A 20,950-nucleotide genomic window follows, 5' to 3' on the forward strand; every position below is an offset into this window, starting at 1 on the left:
GAAGGCTTGGAAGATTGTTATGGATGGAACCAGAGGTGTGAGCTCTAATGTATTAAAATATGTGCACAAACTGATAAACTTACTGACTTGGCACCTTTAGGTTATCTTTTTCTACTAACCCATCACTAAGAAATATCTATAAAGTTTCAATTATTTACTTGCCTTTGGTGTATTGTCTAATATTTGTGTTGAGAGCCTATACTGGGGGTCATGACACCACATTTACACCAAAGAATCACACTACTGGCAGAGCGATGGCCATTGACCCTACACAATCGGGGATGAATTTAGGGCACGGATGCTACATAAATATATAAAGCATTGCTCAAATGAATGGTATTTTGTCTTTTTGATATCTTTTTAACTATTTCCATGAAACCAGCTAACTGTGGCAACCATTTAATTGGGCCAAAATGTACTGGTTCCAGTATGCCTCAAATAATAGGAATCCACTGTTTTGTTATACTACCTAACACTAACTCTGCCTGTAGCCCACATAATTTTACACACCTCTAATCTAATCTCCCATTATTCTCCTATGCTTCAGAGAATAGAATCCTAACCTGTTCAACCTTCTCCTAAAACTCCTGAAATCCAAACAACATCCTTGAAAATCTTCCTTGTACTCTTTCAATTTTATTGATAAATTTCCAGTAGGTAAGCAATCCCATCAGCATACAATAATCCAAGTTTGGCCTTAACAAAGTCTTATAAAACTTCGACATAACATCCCAACTCCTGTATTCAATACAGGCAGTCCCCAGGTTACGAATGAGCTCCGTTCCTGAGTCTGTCCTTAAGTCGGATTTGTACGTAAGTCCATACAAGTACATCTGGTATTATTTAGCGTCATGTACAAACAAGCTGGAAGAACTCAGCAGGTCGGACAGCATCTGTGAAAACCAGCAGTCAACATTTTGGGCCGAGACCCTTCATGTGTGTATGTGTTGCTTTGACCACAGCATCTGCAGTGTATTTTGAGTTTATTATTTAGCAGCAGTTAGTCAAAAGTTTGTCTTGGTATATAATATATATTTTACCTTTCTAGGCATATAAAACACTTAAGACTGTATGCATTCCAATAATTAAACCACTGCATTGTTTAGTAATAATTGTAGCTTTCATTGGGGCAGGGCCTTTCACATGCTCCATTATTCTAACTTTATCCTTTAAAATTGTTCCGATCGTTGACCGACTGTACCCTAATGCTTTTCCAATGACTGATGACATTTCACCTCTTTCCAAACGCTTTATTATTTCCACTTTATTTTCAATTGCGATTGCTTCCAATCAATGGAACAGAAACACTACAGGCAGTGGGCCCCGACCTCCACTGGTTTCCAAGCTCCGCTAGGCCCTGAGGACCACCGCACTGAATTCCCCAGGTCCTAAAGTCCACCACACTGAGACAGGTTAAATGGGACAAGTGGGGGCTGTGCTGGGTTTGGGTATTTGATCCTCCATAATATTCCGCGTAGGAATTTAAACTGGAGGTGGAAGTGTTTTTTTTTAACGAGGTTGAATTGCAAGCTCGACATCAACCCGGCTTGGATGGTACGGGAATCACTGGATCGACATCAACCCAGCACGGGAGCAGTCTATCACTAAATTGAACTTGGGAACCTCCATTCTTGAGCCTGGTGCTGATCTCACTGCGCCACTGGCTGACCAGAAAATGGGGGGGGGGGGGGGAGAAACGGGGTCAGGGTGAATCTTGCTAAGAAAAATTTAAGCCAAACACAAAGTTACACACTCAACACAGTAACAATGGCAACGACTTAAAATAGTGGACGGTGTTCTTCTTCCCTGGTTCCTAAGTAGGAGTTGTTTGTAAGTTGGACACTTGTAACTCAGGGACCACCTGTACTCCGATCTATGAAAACCAATGTACCAATAATGTTCTTTATGAACCTATTTGTGATATATTTTCAAGGACTTTTAGATCTGTATTCCTTGATCCATCTGTACTCCGCAGCGCCATCCAGTCTGTAAGTCCTACTCTGATTTGTCCTCCTGTACAACAGCTGACACGTTTTCATCAAATTCCACCTGCCATTTTCCAACCCATTTTCCAGCTGCTCCAGATCCTGCTACAAGCTTTGCTGTCCACTGTACTCCAAATTTTTGTGCCATTCACAAATTTACTGATCTACTTTATCAGAATTTCATTCAGATTGTTGACGCAGATGATATACAAAAACTTACTGGATTCATGGTGACCAAAGGTGAAGGGCCTCTTGGATGTTTTAGAAACTGCTGGGCATGCAACTGGATGTTGGCTCCACCATCAGAAGCACGACGACCGAGAGGTCCCATACCATTTAGCAATTGTAGAGTTGAAGGTTGAACTAAGGATTGTTCCTTAAGAATTCAAAAGAGAAATGTAAGATCATTCATGCAACACACACACACACACACAAATATATACACACATATATATGCATAAGTACATAGAATTAATATTCTGTTCACTGAATAATGGTAACTTCCTGACCAGAAATGATCAACCAAGAGAACCTCTTTGCACCTTGCCATGCCTGATTTGGGAAAAATTAAAGTGACTGATGTAATAATCACATAATCTTAACAAATTAATTATTAATTTATTAATTAATGAATTGTGCTTGTCACTACAAAATTGATCTGTATTGAAAATTAATGTGACATGCACGCAGGCTCAACTTTGATATTCTGTTTAATGAAGAAAAAGATTGTTGTCATTTTATAGGACTTCTTTGGAAATATAATATTTATTAATACTGAATTATTAAAACTTACTGAATTAAATTTACTGAATTAAAATTTACTGGGGCAGGTGTGACCTGTTCAAGAAGGATGGGTTACACTTCAATCCTGGGGGGGACCAATATCCTAGTGGGGAGGTTTGCTAGGGCTACAGGGCAGACTTTAAACTAGTAAGATGGGGGGGGAATTGGAATCAATTTGAGGAAACTATGGGAGAGGAGGTTAGTTCACCAGTAGAGCAAGTAAATCAGGAAGGGTGTGATTGGCAACTAAATATTCCTGGATTTAGTTGCTTCAGGTGTGATAGAGTAGGAGGGGCCAGAGGAGGAGGTGTTGCATTGCTTGTCCGAGAAAATCTTATGGCGGTGCTTTGGAAGGATAGATTACAGAACTCCTCTAGGGAGGCTATTTGGGTGGAATTGAGGAATGGGAAAGGTGTAGTAACACTGATAGGAGTGTATTATAGGCCATCTAATGGGGAGCATGAGTTGGAAGAGCAAATGTGTAAGGAGATAGCAGATATTTGTAGTAAACACAAGGTGATGATCGTGGGAGATTTTAATTTTCCACACGTAGACTGGGAAGCTCATTCTGTAAAAGGGCTGGATGGTTTAGAGTTTGTGAAATGTGTGCAGGGTAGTTTTTTGCAACAATACATAGAAGTACCGACTAGAGATGGGGCAGTGTTGGATCTCCTGTTAGGGAATGCGATAGGTCAGCTGACAGATGTATGTGTTGGGGAGCACTTCAGGTCAAGTGATCACAATAGCATTAGCTTCAATATAATTATGGACAAGGACAGGACAGGACCTAGAGTTGAGATTTTTGATTGGAGAAAGGCTAACTCTGAGGAGATGCGAAGGGATTTAGAGAGAGTGGATCGGGTCAAGTTGTTTTATGGGAAGGATGGAATAGAGAAATGGAGGTCATTTAAGGGTGAAATTATGAGGGTACAGAATCTTTATGTTCCTGCTAGGTTGAAAGGAAAGGTTAAAGGTTTGAAAGCACCATGGTTTTCAAGGGATACTAGAAATTTGGTTCGGAAAAAGAGGGATGTCTACAATAGATATAGACAGCATGGAGTAAAGGAATTGCTCGAGGAATATAAAGAATGTAAAAGGAATCTTAAGAAAGAGATTAGAAAAGCTAAAAGAAGATACGAGGTTGGTTTGGCAAATAAAGTGAAAGTAAATCTGAAAGGTTTCTACAGTTATATTAAAAGCAAGAGGATAGTGAGGGATAAAATTGGCCCCTTAGAGAATCAGAGTGGTCAGCTATGTGTGGAGCCGAGGGAGATGGGAGAGATTTTGAACGATTTCTTCTCTTCGGTATTCACTAAGGAGAAGGATATTGAATTGTGTAAGGTGTGGGAAACAAGTAAGGAAGTTATGGAACCTATGAGAATTAAAGAGGTGGAAGTACTGGCGCTTTTAAGAAATTTAAAAGTGGATAAATCTCCAGGTCCTGACAGGATATTCACCAGGACCTTGAGGGAAGTTTGTGTAGAAATAACAGGAGTTCAGACGGAGATCTTTAAGACTTCATTAGAAATGGGGATTGTGCCGGAGGATTGGCGTATTGCTCATGTGGTTCCATTGTTTAAAAAGGGTTCTAGAAGTAAGCCTAGCAATTATAGACCTGTCAATTTGACATCAGTGGTGGGTAAATTAATGGAAAGTATTCTTAGAGATAGTATGAATAATTATCTGGATAGACAGGATCTGATTAGGAGTAGCCAGCATGGATTTGTGCGTGCAAGGTCATGTTTGACAAACCTTATTGAATTTTTTGAAGAAGTTACGAGGAATGTTGACGATGGTAAGGCAGTGGATGTAGTCTATATGGACTACAGCAAAGCCTTTGACAAAGTTCCACATGGAAGGTTAGTTAAGAAGGTTCAGTCGTTAGGTATTAATGCTGGAGTAATAAAATGGATTCAACAGTGGCTAAATGGGAGATGCCAGAGAGTAGTGGTGGATAATTGTTTATCGGGATGGAGGCCAGTGACTAGTGGGGTGCCTCAGGGATCTGTTTTAGGCCCAATGTTGTTTGTAATATACATAAATGATCTGGATGATGGGGTGGTAAATTGGATTAGTAAGTATGCCGATGATACTAAGGTAGGAGGTATTGTGGATAATGTGGTGGGTTTTCAAAGCTTGCAGGGAGATTTATGCCGGTTAGAAAAATGGGGTGAACGTTGGCAGATGGAGTTTAATGCTGAGAAGTGTGAGGGTCTACATTTTGGCAGGAATAATCCAAATAGAACATACAGGGTAAATGGTAGGGCATTGAGGAATGCAGAGGAACAGAGAGATCTAGGAATAACAGTGCATTGTTCCCTGAAGGTGGAGTCTCATGTAGATAGGGTGGTGGAGAAGGCTTTTGGAACGCTGGCCTTTATAAATCAAAGCACTTGAGTACAGAAGTTGGGATGTAATGTTAAAATTGTACAAGGCATTGGTAAGGCCAAATTTGGAATATTGTGTACAGTTCTGGTCACCGAATTATAGGAAATATCAATAAACTAGAGAGAGTGCTGAGACGATTTACTAGGATGTTACCTGGGTTTCAGCACTTAAATTACAGAGAAAGATTGAACAAGTTAGGTCTCTATTCATTGGAGCTTAGAAGGTTGAGGGGGGATTTGATCGAGGTATTTAAAATTTTGAGAGGGATAGATAGAGTTGACGTGAATAGGCTGTTTCCATTGAGAGTAGGGGAGTTTCAAACGAGAGGACATGATTTGAGAGTTAGGGGGCAGAAGTTTAAGGGAAACACGAGGGGGTATTTCTTTACTCAGAGAGTGATAACTGTGTGGAATGAGCTTCCTGTAGAAGTAGTAGAGGCCAGTTCAGTTGTGTCATTTAAGGTAAAATTGGATAGGTATATGGACAGGAAAGGAGTGGAGGGTTATGGGCTGAGTGCGGGTAGGTGGGACTAGGTGAGATTAAGAGATCGGCACGGACTAGGAGGGCCGAGATGGCCTGTTTCCGTGCTGTGATTGTTATATGGTTAAAAGTCCAAATACTATGCAGAAATACTGTACTTGAACTACATATTTTACTCTCTGGAAGATGATGAAGTATTTCACCATTAATGAAGCAGCAAGTTTGTGCTTGGTATTAGGAATTCATAATTTAGGTTGACATCTCCTATTATCTGTTTTTCTTCCCTAGAAGTACTTAATTAACAAATATCCATTACGGTTTGTTAGAAAATGATTGCTCCTTTGCAAGCCTGAGAGAATATTATGGGAAACAATGAGCCCATGTACACATCTTCACTAGCAAGCTCAGTCTTCAAGTTTAGGGAGAATTCATTGTATCCATCGAGGACAATCCAGTAAATTGTCTTGGAAAGTGGTTAAATGCAGCAATGACAGACAGGCCAATGTCACTGACACTGTAAAGCAGACTGAAAAGAGGCTAGGGAAGATTGATAAATCCATACTCCCTGGTAAATATTGGAGAAGGTTGTACCAACAAGATCTTGGACTAAGGCTGCTCTGGCTTTTCACATGTAAGAGTCCCCCATGACCACTGTGCAAGGTGTCGAAAAGAAAGTCAACATCCACCTGTAGAGATGGCTGGGGATTCCACGAAATTTTTCTTCCAGTGGGACTCTACATATGATCAGGCTGTCCACAGCTCCCATCAACAGAAGTGGAAGAATTCAGGGTGACAAAGTGTAAAGTTGTGTTAACACTGAGGGGCTCCAATGACAAAATAACAAACCAAGAAGGATTCACAACAAGAAGAATAACTGAAAGTGGGCTACCAACTGGGCCACAGAACAGGGAGTGAGCTCCCTGCAATTGAGAGACATCATCAGCAACCATGCCTGGAACTTCATTTCCTCAGCTCAGCACAATTCCAGGCAGAGGTACAGAACCACAAGGATGGAAGGCAGTGGAGCTGGGTGTCTCAGGGCACCTGAATGAAATGGGATCTTTCCAAGCACAAGATCATTTGGGTAGAAATTAGGTGCGCTTCTGCATTTCTTTCTTCCTGCAGTCCACGAAGGACATTTTCCCTACACTATCACAGCTACACACATGGGGGCTCAGAGATAATCCTAAATGCAAATTTTGTGGTCAGTAGAGTTCACTGGCACACATACTGTCAGGAATCAAACCAGAAAATCTGCAGATGCTGGAAATCCAAGTAACACACACAAAATACTGGAACTCAGCAGGCCAGGCAGTTTTCCCCCTCCCCCAACCCACTTTTCTCTCACTAACTTCATCTCTTTACCTGCCCATCACTTCCCTCTGGTGCTCCTCCCCCTTTTTCCTTCTTCCATGGTCTTCTGTCCTCACCTCTTAGATACCCCTTTTTCCAGCCCCATACCTCTTTCACTTCCAAGCTCTTTACTTCATTCCTCCCCCTCCCAGTTTCACCTATCACCTTGTGGTCCCCTCTCTCCTCCTTACCCCACCTTTTAAATCTACTTGTCACTTTACTTTCTCCAGACTTGTTGAAGGGTCTTAGCACGAAACATTGATTGTACTCTTTTCCATAAAAGCTGCCTGGCCTGATGAATTCCTCCAGCATTTTGTGTGTGCAGTCAGGATGCAAAACAGTTTGGTATTAATGGCACCACAACAAGGCGCTGCTATCCCTTACTGACACACTAGAGTGGGAGAAGTGTAAAAGGACACCAGCTGTCAGACAGGCAAACTGGGCAGTCAGTACATCAAGGAGAGGGCCACTCCAGTCATTTCAAAAATGTCTAAATCTAATCTGCTGCAAGAATGTCAAATCATGGGAGGTGAGGGTTGATGTGGGGAGGAATCTGAAGTTCCCGGAGGGAGTAGACAATAGGTACAGGAGTAGGCCATTTGACCCATCAAGCCAGCACCGCCATTCAATGTGAACATGGCTGATCATCCACAGTCTGTAACGTGTTCCTGCCTTCTCCCTGTTTCCCTTAACTCCACTATCTTTAAGAGCTCTATCTAACTCTTTATATCCCTTAACTCCACTATCTTTAAGAGCTCTATCTAACTCTTTATATCCCTTAACTCCGCTATCTTTAAGAGCTCTATCTAACTCTTTCTTGAAAGCATCCAGGGAATTGGCCTCCACTGCCTTCTGAGGCAGAGCATTCCATAGATCCACAACTCTCTGGGTGAAAAAGTTTTTCCTGAACTCCGTTCTAAATGGCCTACCCCTTATTCTTAAACAGCGGCATCTGGTTCTGAACTCCCCCAACATCTGGAACATGTTTCCTGCCACTAGCATACCCAATCCCTTAATAATTTTATATGTTTCAATCAGATCCCCTCTCATCCTTCTAAATTCCAGTGTGTACAAGCCCAGTCACTCCAATCTTTCAACATATGACTGTCCCGCCATCCCGGGAATTAACCTTGTGAACCTACGCTGCACTCCCTCAATAGCAAGAATGTCCTTCCTCAAATTTGGAGCCCAAAACTGGACACAATACTCCAGGTGTGGTCTCACCAGGGCCCTGTACAACTGCAGAAGGACCTCTTTGCTCCTATACTCAAATATCCTTGTTATGAAGGCCATAGTTTTCTTCACTGCCTGCTGTACCTGAATGCTTACTTTCAGAGATTGATGAACAAGAACACCTAGATCTCGTTGTACTTTCCCTTTTCCTAACTTGACACCATTTGGATAGTAATCTGCCTTCCTGTTCTTGCCACTAAAGTGGTTAACCTTACATTTATTCATATTAAACGGCATCTGCCATGAATCTGCCCACTCACCCAACCTGTCCAAGTCACCCTGCATTCTCCTAACATCCTCCTTATATTTCACTCTGCCACCCAGCGTTGTGTCATCTGCATATTTGCTAATATTTTGCTAATGTTACTTTTAATCCTGTCATCTAAATCATTAATCCATATTATAAATAGCTGCAGTCCCAGCAACGAGCCTTGGGGTACCCTTTTCAATTCTGAAAAGGACCCGTTAATCCCTACTCTGTTTCCTGTCTGCGAACCAATTTTCTATCCATGTTAGTATCCTACATCCAATATCATGTGTTCTAATTTCCTATGTGGGACCTTATCAAAGGCTTTCTGAAAGTCCAGGTACACTACATCCACTGGCTCTCCCTCATCCATTTTCAAAGTTACATCCTTAAAAAATTCCAGATTAGTCAAGCATGATTTCCTCTTTGTAAATCCATGCTGACTCAGACCAATCCTGTTAGAACCATAGAACATTACAGTACAAAAACAGGCCTTTTGACCCTTCTTGGCTGTGCCGAACCATTTTTCTGCCTAGTCCCACTGACCTGCACCTGGGCCGTATCCCCCCAAACCCCTCTCATCCATGTACCTGTCCAAGTTTTTCTTAAATGTCAAAAGTGAGCCCACATTCACCACTTCATCTGGCAGCTTATTCCACACTCCCACCACTCTCTGTGTGAAGAAGCCCCCCCCCCAATGTTCTCTTTAAACTTTTCCCCCTTCACCCTAAACCCATGACCTCTGTTTTTTTTAAGTATCAGAGAGGAGGTACGTTTAGGCAATAGAACATAAGATATAGGAGCAGAATTAGGCCATTTGGCCCATTACGTCTGTTTCACCATTTCATTGTAGCTGATCGAATTTTCCTCTCAGCCCCAGTCTCCTGCCTTCTCCCTGTATCCCTTCATGCTCTGACCAGTCAACAACCTATCAAACTCTGCCTTAAATACACATAAAGACTTGACCTCAACAACTGCCCATAGCAATAAATTCTACATATTCACTATTGTCTTTTGAAGAAATTCCTCCTCATTTCTATCCTGAGGTTCTATCCTCTGGAGAGGTCAGAGGTAGTTTATTTTTAGCATGTGATAGTTTAAGTTGATATGACAGAGACCTCTAGGAGACTTTAAGACAGGTGTATGAATGCAAGAAAAATGGAAGATTATGGGGTATGCAGGTGGAAGGGTTAGATTAATTGTGATGTAGGTCAGCACAAAACTGTGGGCTGAGGAATAGAAGAGCATAGTACAGGTCCTATGTCCTAATATTCATTCATTAAGTGAAAACTGTAGAACTCCCTATATATTCCTAAAAGTTGCAGTTTTGAAATTTAGAGGAAGTGCCTCATTACCATCTCATTAGGTATGGACAATGGACGCTAGCCCCATAGCAACAATATTTCTTTAGTGAATGAAGTTAATAAATAGTTAAGAAATACACAAGTTTTTAAGCGTAAATTTTCCAATTACACTTGCCTGCAAGTCACCTTTTTTTCATTTTAGTAATTGAACATTAGTCAATTACACAAATTGGATTTTCAGCTAGAAACGTATGGCAAACAAAAGTGCTTAGAAGGCGTAACCAGAGGTCCATATGCCAGTCCTCACTGAGGGTATCAGATAAAGAGGGTCATCAATGTTAAACTCCTTGGTGTTATTACCTTTAAGGTCTTGGGCCCAGGAAGTAAGTGTAATTATGAAGAAAGAATAGCAGTGTCTTTAAATCATTGAAAGATTTGATGTGATATCTAAACTTTATTAAATTTCTATAGACATGTAGTGGACAGCATCATGCATAAAATGCTAGACGAACTCAGCAGGCCAGGGAGCATCTATGGAAAACAGAAAATAGTTGATGTTGATGTTTTGGGCTGGGACCCTTCAACAGGACTGGAGAAAACAAAGATGATGAGTCAGAGTTTGAAGTTTGGGGGTGGGGGGTAAGGAGAAAGAAACACAAGGTGCTGGGGAAACTAGCAAGGGAGGGGAGAGGAGTGAAGTAAAGAGATGAGAAGTAAAGAGATGAGAAGGGTGGCAGGAGGATGAGCTAAGCACATCTGAGTGTGAAATGGAAGAGATGAGCTGAAGGCAGTGTTGATGGTGGAGGAAGGGAAGCCCTTTCTTTGAATAAGGAGAACATCTCCTTTATTCTAGAATATAAAGCTTCATCGCATTGTGATGAAGCATTACGGTGCAGATGAAGGAATTGACATTTATTGACATCTTTAGAAGTAACGAGTAACAGGGTGGGAAGCAGTGGTCTAGGTTGTGAGAGTTAGTGGTTTTATAATATACATCAGTAGATAAGCTATCTCCAATGACAGAGACAGAGGGATCGAGAAAGATGAAGGAGGTGTTAGAAACGGACCAGGTACATTTAAGAGCAAAGTTGATGAAGTCGACAAGCTCTGAATGGGTGTCTCTATCTTTGGAGAAAGTTTATCCACTGATGTCTATTATTACCCACCGACTCTCAGAGTTACCTGGCTATAGCTTTTCCCCAACTTATTACTTGTAAAAATGCCATCCTCTTCTCTTAATTTCCGCTGCATCTGCTCTCAGGAAAAGGATTTTCATTACAGAATGAAGGAGATGTCTTTCTTCATCAAATAAAGGGCTTCCTCAACAGTGCCCTCAACCACATCTCTTCCATTTTGCTCACTTCTGCCCATCTCCCACCACCCAACCAGGATAGGGTTCCTCTAGTCCCCACCTACCACCCCACCAGCTTCCACATGCATCCAGAACATAATTCTGCTTAGCTTCTGCCATCTCCAATAGGATCCCACCACCAAACACATGATCACCCCATCCCCTCACTTTCTGCTTTCCACAGGGATCCCTTGCGACTCCCTTGCCTATTCATTCATACCTCCCCAATGATCTCCCTCCTGGCAATTACCCTCTGCAAGTGTGATAAGTGCCACACTTGCATCTGCACCTCCTTCCTCACTACTATCCAGGGCCCCAAACAGCCCTTTCAGGTAAGCAGATCCTTTATCTGTAAGTATGTTGGAATCGTATACTGTGTTTGGAGTTCTCAGTGTGGCCTCCTGTACATCAGCGAGACCTGACATAAGTTGAGAGACCACTTTGCTGAGCATCTACAATCCGTCTACTAGAAAAAATGGGCTACCCTATTTGCCACCCATTTTAATTCCTCTTCCCATATCCTTTTTTGAAATACTGGTTCATGATCTCCTCCAAGGTTGCGATGAGGTCATACTCATGTTGGAGGAGCAACACCTTATATTCTGTCTGGATAGCTTCCAACTTGACGGCATGAGAAGCAATTTTTCAAACCTTTGGAAAGGCCTCCCCCTTTTTTTAAATCCATGGCCTTCTGTCCTCTCCCATCAGATTCTCCTTTTCTCCTGCCCGTTATCTCTTTCAGCAATTGACTTCTCGGCACTTTACTTCACCCGCCCCCAGGTTACAACTATCAATTTGTGTCTCTTCCTCCTCTCCCTCTACCTGTTCACTCTGACTTCAACTTTTTTTTTACAGTCCTGATGAAAAGTCTCGGCGTGAAATGTCAACTGTTTACTTTTTTTCCTTAGATGCTACCTGGCTTGCTGAATTCCTCCAGCACTTTGTGTGTGTTGTCTGTTGTTGGTAGTGGAAAGAATGTTCACTGGCTGCATCACAGCCTGGCACACAAACACCAGTGCTCTTGAAACGTAAATTCTACAAAAATAATGGAAACGGCCTAGTCATCATGGGTGAAGCCCTTCCAAACATTAAGCACATCTACATGAAGCATTGTTGAAGGGAAGCAGTATTCTTCATCAGGGACCAGTAACATTAATGCAATGCTCTCTTCTCACTGCTCCCATCAGGTAAAAGGTACAGGAGAGCCCAGGAATGTTATTACCCCTCAACGGTCAGGCAGTTGAACCAGTGGGGACAATTTCACTCAGCTTCACTCATGCCATCACTGAACTGATCCTACAAACTATGGACTCCCTTTCAAGGACTCCTCACCAATACGCTTATTTTTATTTTTTTCATCTTTTGTATTTGCAGTTTGTTGACTTTTACATATTGTTAATTTTTTCTACCCTGCTGGGAGCAGTTTCTCAATGATTCCACTATGTTACTTGGATTTACTGTGTATGCCCACAAGAAAATAAATTTCAGATTTGTACTTTGATGATAAATTTACTTTGAACTTTTAACTTTTGAATGACTTTACTGGCTAATTAGATAGTGGGATTAGGATTGCTAAATGTGCAGTCAGGGAGTTAAGTAAGGCTTAAAAGATTCAGAAGGGATTTGATAAAGAATCTTCCTAACCCATAGGGTAACTAGAAACTGAAAGCACTGCATGAGTGATTGGTAGAAGGCTAGGTAATCTCAGAACAAGTAAGTATCTTGAAGAGGACTTGCATAGGTGGCTAACAGTTCAAATGCTACAAAATAGGTTTAATAAAGATAAGAATTTGAAGAACAGAATGACTATAGTGGACTATAATGAGGGAATGGGCAGGATTTCTTTGTTTCTTAAACATGTAGAAAAGGAGTATCAGATGGATGGAAGAAAAGTTTCAAAGATGTGCTCAAAATTTCTTGAAATGAAACATGGAATGGTTCTGGAAGAATGGAAAATTGCAGATGTCACTCTACTCTTCAAGAAGAGTGAGAAGCATAAGAAAGGTCAATTTGTCTGACCTCAGTAGTTGGGAAGATGTTGGACTCAATTACTAAGCATGTGGAGGCACCTGAAAAAAATAGAACATAGTTAGCATGGTTTCCTCAAGGGAAAACTTTGCTGACAGGCCTGTTTTAATTCTTTAAAGAAACAACAAGCAGGATAGACAAAGGAGAATTGATTGATGTTGTGTACTTAGATTTTCAATAGAGCTTTGATCAGATGCTACATATGAGGTTGCTTAACAAGCTCAGAGCCCACAGTAATAGAGGAAAAATCCTAGCATGGATAAAGCAGTGAATGATTGGCAGGAGGCAAAGAGTAGAATTAAAGGGAGCCTTTCCTGATGTTCCAGAGGGGCCTGTGATGGGACTGATTCTTTTTATTTTATATATCAAAGATTTGGATAACAGAATTGCTGGTTTTGTTGCAAATTTGCAGATGACACAAAGATAGGTGGAGGGACAGGTAATTTTGAGGACGTAGAAGGATAGGAGAATGAGCAAAGAAATGGCAGATAGAATACCATGTAGGGAAACATACAGTTATGCACCGGTAGAAAAAAAATGAAATGGTTGACTATTTCCTAAATGGAGAAAAAATACAAAAATTGAGGTTCAAAGAACTTGGGAGCCCTTTTACAGGATTCCCTAAAGGTTAATTTTCTGGTTGAGTGTATAGTGAGGAAAGCAAATGTACTGTTAGCATTCATTCAAGAGGACAAGAATATAAAAGCAAGGATGTAATGCTGAGCCTTTATAAAGCACTGGTGAGGCCTCACCTTGAGTATTGTGAACAGGTCTGGGCTTCTGATCTTAGAAATGATGTGCTGAAACTGGAGAGGCTTTGAAGGAGGTACAAGAAAATTATTCCAGGATTAAATAGCTTACCATATAAAGAACATTTGATGGCTCTGTGCCTGTATTCAATGGAATTCTGAAGAATGAGAGGTACCTAATTGAAATCCATTAAATGCTGAAGGGCCTTAAAGAGGTGGATATGGAGAGGATATGGACACTTTGTCAGGAGTGTCTAAGACCAGAAGTCAGAGCCTCAGAACAGAGGGCATTAATTTAGTATGGAGAGGAATTTCTTTGACCAGAGAGTGGTGAATCTGTAAAATTCGTTGCTAAGTCTTTACATATATTTAAGATACAGGTTGATATACCCTTGATTAGTCAGGGTATGAAGGAATATGGAGGGAAAGCAGGAAATTGGAGATGAGAGGGAAAATGGATCAGTCATGATAAAATGGTGGAGCAGACTCAAAGCACTAAATGGCCTAATTCTTCAGCTATATCATACAGCTTTACATCATTTAACTCTGGCAATCGCTGACCAATAATCATTCAAAGAAAAGGAATATTTGGAATGGTATTGAGAGTGTCATGGCCAAATCTCCAAAACTCCCCATCTACACATGCCATCAGCCATGACCACCAATATAGAAGTTTGAAGTTCCCAAACTGGCCTCATTAGTCCCCTTAAAAACTTTAAAACGGGTGGAAGTAAGTAATTTCAACCCCAAGAAACTAAGAAGAAATCATGTTAATTCTCATTTACACATACTCACATATACAATGCAAATTTCACAATTCAATATCTTCCAGCTATTAAATAATTTAAGAAAATGATATTTTATATCTGAAAACCCTGCACAAACTTGTTATACTTCCAAATTCCTCATAATATTGATTTTGGATCTATTCAGCATGAGAAATTTCTATGCAAACTATAAATTTGATTAATGGACATCCTCCCATGTGACCATGAATTCTAATTACAAAATGTCTCGAGTCAACAGTGACATCTGGTTGGAGCTTATAGTGTGGTCACTACTGATATTTAGTTCAGGGATTGTAGGATATTTTAGTCAAATCATATCAATTAATTACTTAAAAAAACATTAAGTAGAGGCATCCATACCTTGTACTCCAGCTGTGTGGCTGGCTGTAAGTTTTGCGTGGGAAACATATTCTGCATTAAATTAATACTTGGAACAACTTGCAGGAAAGGAGCCTGAGGCGTGGTACATGGAAAACCAGGCAGGCAGCATTTCTGCAGGTCTTCTGGAACTTCAGTTCTGCATTATCAAACAACCAAAATGTTACTAAATATAATTAGCTTTATTATTTAATTTATTTTAAAATTTCATCACTTTCTTCCAAAGCTGGGAATTTATTATATTGCACAACAGAGGTAGCTTCATCAGATGTTCTAAATCTGAGGTCCAAGATGATTCCAAGACCATAAGATATAGCAGCAGAATTAGGCCCTTTAACCCATCGAATCTGCTCTGCTATTTCATCATTGTTGGTCCATTTTCCCTTTCAGCCCCATCTCCCGCCTGCTCTCTTGTAACTCTTCATGCCCTGACTAATCAAGAATCTGGAACACAGGTTATGGACAATCTGGCATATCCTCTCCATGACCTACTGAATAAACAGCAGAACACCCTTTCAAGCAGACTCATTCAGCTCAGCTGTCACAAGGATTGCTACAGAAAACCTCTCCTACCAAATGCAATAAGCATATACAACAGTTTATCTCTGTGCAACAGGATCGCATCATAATAGTCTCTGTTGTGGTTGAGCTGGTAATCCAGTCTACAGGAGCTTTGAGTAGTTCCTAATGTTTACAGTTACTGTTCTGTAGATTTGCTAAGTATGCCCACAGAAAAAGGATCTCCCGGTTTTATGTGGTGACATGTATGTACTCTGATAATAAGTTTTACTTTGAACTTTTAACTTCATATGACGAGATGTTAAATCCAGAAATAATTTTCGTGAACCTCCTTTGAATTTTCCCTAATTTCAGTAACCCTTTTGAAGGAGCCAAGAACTGCCTGTAGTACTCCAAGTATGGAGTAAAGTCCCAACATTGCATCCTTACTTTTATATACTAGTTCTCTTCTTCAACAAATTAGACACTGTGACCCCTGCCCGTCCTCCACATGATTCATCTGTTGTCGGCCCCCAACCAACACATACTCCACTCTCCCCTCCTCACAGCTCCCCACCCTGCTCTCGAGACTACACCTCTCCCCCACCTGAAACCACCACTGTGGGCTTCACAGCTGAACAGGTGAGAAGACAGCTGAAATGTCTCCACCCAAGCAAGGCTGCAGACCCGGATGGTGTCAGACCCAGGGTGTTCAGATGCTGTGCTCCCCAGCTATGTGGAGTACTTCACCATGTCTTTAACCTCAGCCTGAGTCTCCAGAGGGTTCCTGTGCTGTGGAAGAGGTCCTGCCTCGTCCCAGTACCGGAGACGCCGCACCCCAGTGGTTCCAATGACTACAGACCGGTGGCATTGACCTCCTACATCATGAAGACCCTGGAGAGACTTGTTCTAGAGCAGCTCTGGCCTATGGTTAGGCCACACTTAGACCCCCTCCAGTTTGCCTACCAGCCCCATCTAGGAGTTGAGGATGCCATCGTCTACCTGCTGAACCGTGTCTACACCCACCTGGACAAGCCGGCGAGCACTGTGAGGATATGTTCTTTGACTTCTCCAGTTCGTTCAACACCATCTGCCCTGCTCTGCTGGGTGAGAAGCTGACAGTGATGCAGGTGGATGCTTCCCTGGTGTCATGGATTATTGATTACCTGACTGGCAGACCACAGTACGTGCGCTTGCAACACTGTGTCAGACAGAGTGGTCAGCAGTACTGGGGCTCCACAGGGGACTGTCCTGTCTCCCTTTCTCTTCACCATCTACACCTCGTTCTTCAACTACTGCAGAGTCTTGCCATCTTCAGAAGTTTTCTGATGACTCTGCCATAGTTGGATGCATCAGCAAGGGAGATGAGGCGGAGTACAGGGCTACGGTGGGAAACTTTGTCACATGGTGTGAGCAGAATCATCTGCAGCTTAATGTGAAAAAGACTAAGGAGCTGGTGGTGGACCTGAGGAGGGCTAAGGCACCGGTGACCCTTGTTTCCATCCAAGGGGTCAGTGTGGACACGGTGGAGGATTACATATACCTGGGGATACAAATTGACAATAAACTGGGCTGGTCAAAGAACACTGAGGCTGTCTACAAGAAGGTTCAGAGTCGTCTCTACTTCCTGAGGAGACTGAGGTCCTTTAACATCTGCCGGACGATGCTGAGGATGTTCTACGAGTCTGTGGTGGCCAGTGCTATCATGTTTGCTGTTGTGTGCTGGGGCAGCAGGCTGAGGGTAGCAGACACCAACAGAATCAACAAACTCATTCCTAAGGCCAGTGATGTTGTGGGGGTGAAACTGGACTCTCTGGCGGTGGTGTCTGAAAAGAGGATGCTGTCCAAGTTGTATACCATCTTGGACCAGAATACATTACCAGAGAACTATTCTTAGTGGATTTGCCACTATTGGTCCATCTAATTTCTGACAGGCCTAAGATATCAACCCAACCTTTTCCTTTCATTTAATGTGTTGTCCGACTTTCCTTTCTAGTAAAGTGTACGGATGTTCCATATTGCTACCCTCAGCCTTTCTCTATTGCTTACAGTCTCTGGATGACGGTCTGATGTCACTTGCAGCACATGACTACCCCTACTGTGTGAGGTGTTGTTCTCTTGATTAGAATCGACCTCATTCACGCTGTTGTCTGGTTTCCTTCTTCTGTTTCTTTCCATGATTGACAAGGCAGAAATTTCTACAGTGGTTTGCCGTTGCTTTCTGTTGCTGCAATGCTCATCTAACTTGAGCATTTGACCTCTACGGGATGCATCAGATCAGCAGAAGGATCCATAGTGTTACGTCCGTAGACCCCTCCTTTGGGGGAATCGCAAGATCACCGGTGGGTTGGGTCAAGGGGCCCAGGAAATGAGAGTGGGACGTGCAAAATGCCTTGTTTCCCCGGCGATGTAAAGCTACGGGACATGGCCATTGTCTCCAGAAGACCAAGTTGTGTATTGAGTACTGTACTACTCATTGAAGCCCCTCAGGGGATGACCAGAGTGGGCTGGTTGAGGGATTGCATCATCCCAACCTGATTGACATCAGAGGAAGTATAAAAGAGGGTCTGGGGAACAACATCTTCAGACGCACCAGAAGAAACGTTAAGCGACCACGTAACAGCAGGAAGTCATCTGAAGGAAGCCACGTGCATTCGATTCCGTGTCTGGAACCACGGAAAACAGCTTTTAGCTACCAACGGGGAAGCCCGCTCCCCTGACTCAACGGACCGGCATCTTAAAAGACCTGGGGCAAGTTTAAACCGCATCACTTTTAAACCCAACAACGCTGCAGCTTGAACGAACTGATAGTGACTGTTATCTTTCCATCGGACAATACGTTAACCCCTAGACAACAATAGAGCTATTTCTTATTGGTTATTATTATACCTGCGCTTAGATTTAGTATTGACAATGCATATTATCTGTATGTTTGCATTAATCTTATTTTTGTGCCCTTTATCAATAAATAATTTTAAAAATAGTACCATCAGACTTCAACGGACCTCTCTATCTTTGCTGGTAAGTGATCCAGTTACGGGAATTTGTAACAATACTAACAGATCCAGATAAAGTATGTAAGTGGTGGATTCAGCTTATAATGCAGCTTTTTGAAAATAATAGAGGGGAACCCCGAGATATTAAACACCCTAATTCTAGCTCACCTATTACTAAAGAAGAAATAACTAAAGCAATGAAAAGCATGAAACATGGTAAAGCCACTGGACCTGATGAAACTTCAGTGGAAATGATTCAAGCCCAGAAGATCTGAGCAAAGATATTCTTTTTGAACTGTTTAATGGCATATATGAGTTTGGCGTATTGCCTAACAATCTTTATAACTCTGCCAAAAATTCCTAGAACTATTAACTACAAAAATTATAGAACAATCAGTCTTATGAATCACATAATAGAGACTTTGTTGAGAATTGTTCTGAGTCAAATTAAAAACAACTTCTAAACTGCAATATGAGAGTAGCGGAACTAGGAATACAATTTTCATATTACAAATGCTTTCAGAAAGGGAAACTGACCCCTTGGAGTGTGTCAATCACCGTTCAATCTCCTTGATAAATGCCGACCTCAAGATATTTTCCAAAGTCTTAGCTAGTAGACTAGAGACAGTAGTTGGGAAAATAATTAGCCCAGATGAAATGGGCTTTATCAGGGAATGTCTGGCATCTGATATTTGCCAGCTCTTACACATAGTGAGTGCAACACATAAAATCCCACCTGCCTGTGGCCTGCTATTTCTAGATGCTGAAAAAGCATTCGATCACCTTGAATGTCCATATTTTTGGAGAGTTCCAAAAGAATTTAAGTTCCGTGATAAATTTATCAATATGATTCAAACACTGTATGCTAATCCTTCAGCCTGGGTATGTGTGGGAGGTTTCTCAGTTTTTTAAAAAACTTTTTTTATTTTTAGTGAACACAAATAAGAACAAAAACACTGAACATATGCTAACAAGGCCAGGGAATCACACATAAGCAGCAACAAATACATAACTATTAACTTTAAATATACAAATAAAAAAGAAAATAAACTCTAAATACATCTGGACAGAAGGAACAAAATCTAAAAGGAGTCACAAAACAGAAACATTTACAGAGATAACCTGAAGCATTGACAGATTTGTACAGTATTTACAGCTTTCTGGTTATGGGAAGTTTTCAGAATATTAATGTATAGTTTGAAGTCTCACATCAAAAATATAAATGAAGTTTCTTATTGCTGTATTTGCATTTATGGATATAAAATTTGCTGTAAATTAACAAAACATTTATGATAAAGAAATGATTCCTATGAGATTTGGTATTATTAGTAAACCCAAATAAGATATTTTCAAAACAAAACGTAATATCCATATTAACATATTGATCTGTAAATTGACAAACATCAACCCAAAATGTTTTAACATATTCACAATCCCAAAACAGATGAAATAAATACTCTGGATATAAACCACAAAAAGAACAGTTAGTTTCAATATCACAACTAAACCTTGTCAAATAAACATTGGCTGGATAACGTCAATGTATAATTTTAAATGAAATTAAATAATTTTATTCCTCAATAAAAATTTATTAAATAAGCCCCAAATACTCCTCCACCTCAGATTCCCCAAGTGACTATTACAAACACTAACAGCCACAGGAATAGAAGTAATGTCTTTTTGAAACAAACTTCTAATACCTCTATTATATTTTTTTAAAAGATGGAGGAAGACAAATCTTTCCTGCAGCTGTACTGGACAGATCTAAGCTGGGTAATTCAACTACCGAATATGATGTATTTCTAAACAACATAATTACACCAGATGGAATCGCATCCATAACAACAGCAAATTATTTTGGAGTCACAGGAAATTCAAAGATGGATTAAAACTCAGTATAACTCAATAAAGTACCACTTGAATTAAATAACTGTTTAACTAACAAAATATTATTATCAAACCAATCTTTATAAAACAAAGATTCATTCTTATAAGTTATGTTGTGGTTATTCAAGATAAAGTAACTATGTGGAGAAAAATTATATTTGTAAATCAAAGTCCAAGATAAAAACATCTGCTTATGAAACTGAGATAAGCGGAGAGGAACTTTGTCTATTTTGTAATTAAAGAAAAGAAAAAATTTCAATCCACCAACCTGGGAAAAGACAAAAGAAGGAATACAATTCCATATAGTAGGATTATGTAAAAATGGTTAAATCCAATTAATTTAAAAGTATTAAGAATGTCAAAATCTAGAAAATTTAGACCCCCCCTTGTCATAACTATTCAGGATTTTTTTATATAATGAACTTTGTTTTTCCATAAAAAGTTAAACAATGTGGTGTCAATCAATTTACAGATTTCTTTTTATCGACCATAGAAGGGGAGA

The 20,950-nt window shown here is 40.8% G+C and overlaps 1 protein-coding gene across 3 annotated transcripts in view; it reads right to left on the reverse strand.

Moving 5' to 3' along the window:
* The window catches only part of LOC132386016 (serine/threonine-protein kinase SIK3-like), a 295,240-nt gene that overhangs the window by 132,176 nt on the left and 142,114 nt on the right, over window positions 1-20,950 (reverse strand). For all 3 annotated transcript variants that reach the window (XM_059958283.1, XM_059958282.1, XM_059958284.1), the window contains 2 exons: window positions 15,050-15,206; window positions 2,206-2,361 (listed from right to left, as the gene is read on the reverse strand). In XM_059958283.1, coding sequence (XP_059814266.1) covers window positions 2,206-2,361; window positions 15,050-15,206 — 313 coding nt within the window. The remainder of the gene's footprint in view (window positions 1-2,205; window positions 2,362-15,049; window positions 15,207-20,950) is intronic.

Source organism: Hypanus sabinus (assembly GCF_030144855.1).
Source record: "Hypanus sabinus isolate sHypSab1 chromosome Y unlocalized genomic scaffold, sHypSab1.hap1 SUPER_Y_unloc_12, whole genome shotgun sequence".
NCBI classification, from domain to species: domain Eukaryota; kingdom Metazoa; phylum Chordata; class Chondrichthyes; order Myliobatiformes; family Dasyatidae; genus Hypanus; species Hypanus sabinus.